The 6,000-nt window shown below is 38.6% G+C and overlaps 1 protein-coding gene across 1 annotated transcript in view; it reads right to left on the reverse strand.

Moving 5' to 3' along the window:
• LOC149782868 (DNA topoisomerase I, mitochondrial-like) overlaps window positions 1–5,741 on the reverse strand; it is an 86,104-nt gene extending 80,363 nt beyond the window's left edge. The window contains exons 1-2 of the mRNA XM_089934402.1: window positions 5,653–5,741; window positions 5,246–5,279 (exon numbers count right to left, since the gene is read on the reverse strand). Of these exons, the coding sequence (XP_089790528.1) occupies window positions 5,246–5,279; window positions 5,653–5,694 (76 nt within the window). The 5' untranslated portion in view covers window positions 5,695–5,741. The remainder of the gene's footprint in view (window positions 1–5,245; window positions 5,280–5,652) is intronic.
• Between the last annotated feature and the right edge of the window lie 259 nt (window positions 5,742–6,000).

The raw sequence follows: 6,000 nt of genomic DNA on the forward strand, positions 1-6,000 counted from the left end.
ACGGAAGAACTCGAGTGAACCATCAAAATGATCAGCTCAGGCAAGGCACCAGGCACAGACGGAATTCCTGTTGAACACTTCAAAGCAGCTGGCCCTACGGTACTCGAGGCACTGCACAGCATCCTGATCAGCTTTGGGAGGAGTCCATGCCACATGAGTTCAAAGACGAAATGATTGTCACCTTATGCAAAAACAAAGGGAACAATGCTAACTGCAGCAACTATCGAGGCATATCACTCCTGTCGATTCCAGGCAAGATTATGGCGTACGTCCTTCTTAACCGTCTGATCCGTAATGTCTCAGAAGTCATACTGCCGGAGGCCCAATATGGCTTCAGACCAGTTTGGAGCATGATCAACACGATCTTCACAGTGAGCCAATTAGAGGAAAAGTGCATTGAACAAAACATGAACTTCTACAGTGTCTTCATAGACCTCACACAGACCTTCGATATGGTCAACAGAGATGCACTGTGGATCATCTTAGCACGACTCGGTTGCCCTAGGAAGTTCATTTAGATGATACGACTTTTCCACGACGGCACGAGGAGACATTCAGCATTTCTAACAGCGTAAAGAAGGGTTGTGTTCTCGTCCCAGTATTATTCAACACATTCTTCACATGTGTCCTGAACCATGCCACACGTAATCTCCAGCAAGGAGTGTACATAAAGTACAGACTGGATGTCTCTCTCTTCGACCTTTGCCGACTGAATGCCCGGTCCAAAACAATGAAGAAACTTATTCTTGAAGCACTTTTTGCGGATGTCTGTGCTCTCGTGACACTCACGGAAGCAGATCTCAAGATCATCGCTACTCACTTCACTACTCACTCGAGGCCCTTCGGACTCACTATCAGTCTGAACAAGACAGAGGTACTTCACCAACCTGTCTCAGGCACCATCGCCCCCTGATTGTGTGTATCAAAGACACCAAGCTGAAAGCTGTCGATCACTTCAAGTACCTTGGAAGCATCATATCTTCCAATGGATAGCTAGACAAAGAGATATAACAGCATGCATTAGCAGCGCCAGTCAATCACTAGGACGTCTCCGCTCTCGCATGTCGAGTTACAGGAATATCAAACTGTCCACCACGATAAAGGTATATAAAGCAGTTGTGCTAACAAGCCTCCTATATGAATGTGAAACCTGGGCAACATACAACAAGCACATCAAGCAACTTGAGCGTTTCCACACGAGAGCCCTGCGCTGGATTATGGGCGTCAGATGGCAAGACAGAGTGATGAACCTAGAAGTGCTGGATAAAGCAGACTTAACCAGTATCAAAGTGATGATCATGAGAGCCCAGCTCCGGTGAATGGGTCATGTCATCCGTATTGAGGAGTCTCGAATGCCACGTCAAAATTTGTATGGAGCTTTATCTAGTGGGCACAGAAAAATTGGTCGCCTGAAGAAAAGATTGAAAGACTCTATCAAGGACAGCCTGAGATGCTGCTCGATATCTGTGACAAACCTTGAGTCCTGCACCAAGGACAGACCTGGCTGGCATTCAGCTGTTAGTAATGGGTTCAAAACCTTCGAGGATGCCTGCAGAACGAAAGTCGCCAATGCCAGGAAACGCAAGAAGGTCTGAACGTCAAGAACCAACCCATGCCTCCAGTGTACACACTGCGCCAGGACATGCACGTCTCGTATCAGACTCATCAGCCACATAATGACCCATCAGCAAAGATCAGCGCAGGATTGACTTCATCGAGCCCCGATGGTCAACCAACTACATTTCAAGAGAAGAAACATATACACTATTTTGTTCATCTGATGAAAATCAATATATAGGTTTAATACCGATGTTTAGAGAAATAATCTCAGCTGGGCTTTTAAATACTTAGATATCACGGTGTTTTTTCTGTTGTGACCAGTTGGAGTTACATTTTAATTTTTCTTTAAACTTTTTTGGATTCTAAGAGATTAATTCATTTCCCTGGAAAATATTTAAGTGCTCATACAGAATTCTTGGACAAAGACATTTATTGAAATTTATTCGGAATTCAATCACAGGAATATTATTTTCCGTGGTAAAACAAAGAATTGCATACACATCACTACTATACTGGCAATATCATACGTCATCGCCTTCCATTTTGGATTTTTCGTCGGGACTCTAACTTGAATTCATTAGAATATTTTATTACTAGGGCTTCTAATTTTTAATTCTTGGGTTATTCTTGGATTTGATTCTTAAAACCATAATTTCTTTTTTCCATTTTTACCTCGTTTTTCTAGGGAAATACATTTCTTAAATTTTACAAAGCTTGTTGTCTTCACTCTTTTCTTCTTACTGTTAATGATAGCCTAAACACGTAACACTTTACTGGACTCTTTTTTTTTTATTAGCGGGAAACCAAAGACAGATATATTTGTAACGGCAAAGGCAACACAAAAACTTGGTTACCGTAACGTGTACTTGTTTACCCATGTTAGGAAAAAATTAACGAAATGGACAACTATACAAGATGAAAATTTTCACTGAAATATTTAAATATAAGGGAAATCTTTGTTATTTAATAACACTGAAAAAATCTATTCAAAATTGACCACGTGTAAAATATGGTAATGTTTGCATTAATTTTACTTGTACCAGTTCCAAAAAAACAGACGGTATTCTTGAATGTGAACCAGTTGTCAAATATTCATTCTATATTGATACTACATACGTAGTAGACCAGTCTAAATGGAAAATAAATGGTGAAGATATCATAAAAGAAAATGGGCTGTATCGATGTGACTGTTGCATGTTATGCGACTTAAAATGTTAGAGGAGAGGGATTTTTTAAACTTAAAAACATGTTGTACCGGACCGTAGTTAAGGAATGAACCATTGCAGGTCGAGGATACTACTACAGTCATTATTGGTATGACTATTCACTAAAGTTATTGTAGACATGTAGACTGTTATGCACAAATAAGTTATCCATTTCTTGTATGCCTATACTCTTGTGTTAACTACCAATCCACATGGATTTAGCCGATTCGTGACAAACAAAATGTAACCGCAGATCCAGGCAAGTAGCAAAAATAAATGTAGTTTTCTGTAATTATGGCATGTAAAATATAGATTGATCTTTTCATGCTCAAATTACGCTTTTTGACACTTATATTATAAGTCTGACTCTACATCCCTGTTTGTTTGTACCCACTACCGATTTAAAAAACGAGAAAGTTTGATGTGATAAAAAGTGCACAGAACTAAGTCAATTGAATCATTGATTTATAATTTCTAACCTGACTGTGACCAGAATGGATTAATGCTGCCGTGCCCTGCAACATTTCATGCTTAACGGACTTTCCATACTAACACGGCGCAATATTGCGTACACTATAGGCTAGTTTATTTCCTTCAGACTACATAATGACGTAGTTCATCCTGTTCGGCAAGTGCTGAATAATTGCGTAAATTACATAACATTGAGAATTTGGAATTATATCCCTCTGCATATATAAACACAGAAATTAAACGCTTGTTAAATCCACGTGAAAAGAAAATTTGTAGTTGTCATTATTTTCCTTTGCTTGATTCGACATTGTAAATATCGGAAACAGACGACTTATGTATGTAAATCTGTAGTCGTGATACACCCCTTTGCTGAAAATGGACTTGTCCAGAAACTGGAAATGGATCCGAGTATGTCCGTCTATTACACTGAAAACTTCCATGAAACGCGCATAAGATGACGGTGTCAGGGCCTCTCTACTCGGAGTCAAGTTAGAAACTATAAATCAATGAATGAATTGACTTATAGTAATGAATTACTTATGGGTTGACATATCTAACCTATAACAAAGCAGTTCAGGTTCACATTTAATACAATTTACGTATGACCGGGCACCCGAATAGATTGACGGGTACCCGGTAGAAATTTCCGAAACTTTTGACATTTCCAGTCACATGCTCTACAGCGAGTGCACGTCTTCCAAAGAAAAATGGGAAAGCATACTACTAGATCACGGGCATCTGATGTGTAAAGTCAGTGTTGAAAGACCTGATGTTGATGAGTTCAGATAAGGGGAGCTTTCATTGATCTTGTTTCTTAAAGGTTTCATCCTAATGCTAAAAGAATTTTTTTTTTTTAAATATACGCGGGGGGGGGGGGGGGCTTATAGGGTCACCAGTGAGAAACAGGGATGGTCAGCAGATTAAAAACACACATTTTTTAAAACAAAATTTTGCCTAAGGAGTTAGTAGTATGAACTGATTAATTTGAACAGACAATGCTTAGCTGGCATTAAGTTTCGCTTTTTCTAATTCTGGTGTATTTATGTTGAATTGTCAAGATTATTAGGACCCATGAAGCAAGGGCAATGTGAATTATTTTGTCTCAGTTAATAAGTAGAAATGAAACAGGATATCTACTGCCTAACATTCCTGGAAAACCTTTGAAGTTCTAACAGATCAGTAGAATAATTGATTTAAAGTTTCCATTTTTATGGTCAGATTTCTATAAAAATGCTCCTTATTTCAACTGATTTATATGATACACTTCTATTGGTCTCACTCATTTTTACATGATTGCTGCTGGTATTTTGAAATTAACCACGGCATTGTTCTTTTGATTATTACCACAATATAATATATTACTGCAACACTTTTAGTTTTCAGATATGATACTACAACGCATGGAAGGCTAATTTCACATTAATCCTATAATTAACCATTCCTCTTCTTTAGGAGACAAAAAAAAAAAAAAATATTCAATAGTGTCAACAAACTCTTATCTTAACTTTAACTCGGCCTTAGGTGATAAAGGTCAAAGATGAACCAGTGCGCTATAGCCTATAGCGAGTACGGACCAGCTGAGAGGTGTCTTCTATCGAACAAAGACCTGCCTATACGACAGCTGAATCTGTTTATACAAACTTATACATATTTAACGACTGTAATAACGAGTAAAATGAAAACCAAATCAAATCCTGAATCAAATCCACAGGCACTTGATTCATGGGGAAACCAACGATGACACACTCCCAATTAACTAAAACTTCGAACGGAGTCATCGAGCACAGGGGCTCTTATCGTTGTTTCCAATTGACCTGTCATACATGTACTGTGTAATAACTGCATAAGAAAAGTTATTATATAGTACATGTATAACAGGTCAATTGTAAGCAACGATAAGAGCCCCTGTGTTCGAGGAGTCAGATTGTGACCTGCGATAGTTACCGTGTGTGAACTGGGAGTGTGTCGTCATTGGTTTCCCCATTTATCAAGTGCCTGTGGTTTCATACCCGATTCTGGCGCTTCTTTTGCAACTCCTTCGTCCTGAAATAGATAAAAACCTTGTAAGTACTCATTCACATGAAACCTGTTAGTACAATTGTTATACACTTTGTAATAAGGTAAAACGGAGGGCTGAAAAACGTGCACATGCATTGTTAACTATGGTGGACTTGGAAAATTTTCAGCCATCTTGTGAACTACAGGCACTTGATTCATGGGGAAACCAGTGATGACACACTCCCAATTAATTTGGAGTGTGTCCTCATTGGTTTCCCCATGAATCATGTGCCTGTGTTGTCGACTTAGCCAATTTCGTGCCAAGTCTAGCACAAGCACCCGAGAAAAGACACTGGTTAATACTAATAACAGACCAATTTAGAGTTATAATAAATGAAGACAAACTATAATTGCATACCTGGGCAGACTGCTGACTAAGATCACTTGCTGACTTTTCCATGATAGAAAATTCTTTCTCACTTCGACAACGCTATATGGCGTATAATAATTTTGATGAAACGTCCAAGTACTGACTTTCACGGAATGCGCATGTCAATGACGTCATCGGCTTACGATCATACAATAATTACATGTTATTTGCTAGTCCAATGCCTTTGTTAGTGGACTTAATAAGGTAAAGGAAGTGTTGCGTAGAAGGAAATGAATGAAACAATTCTCAGAATGTGTCTTTTTATTACATAAAACTGACTTTCAATCGAAAAACAATACTAATCATTTATTCCAGTAAGAGTTGTTTTATTTGAAG

The sequence above is a fragment of the Sinohyriopsis cumingii genome, chromosome 15 (genome assembly GCF_028554795.1).
Source record: "Sinohyriopsis cumingii isolate HCF-2022 chromosome 15, ASM2855479v2, whole genome shotgun sequence".
In the NCBI taxonomy this organism is placed as follows: domain Eukaryota; kingdom Metazoa; phylum Mollusca; class Bivalvia; order Unionida; family Unionidae; genus Sinohyriopsis; species Sinohyriopsis cumingii.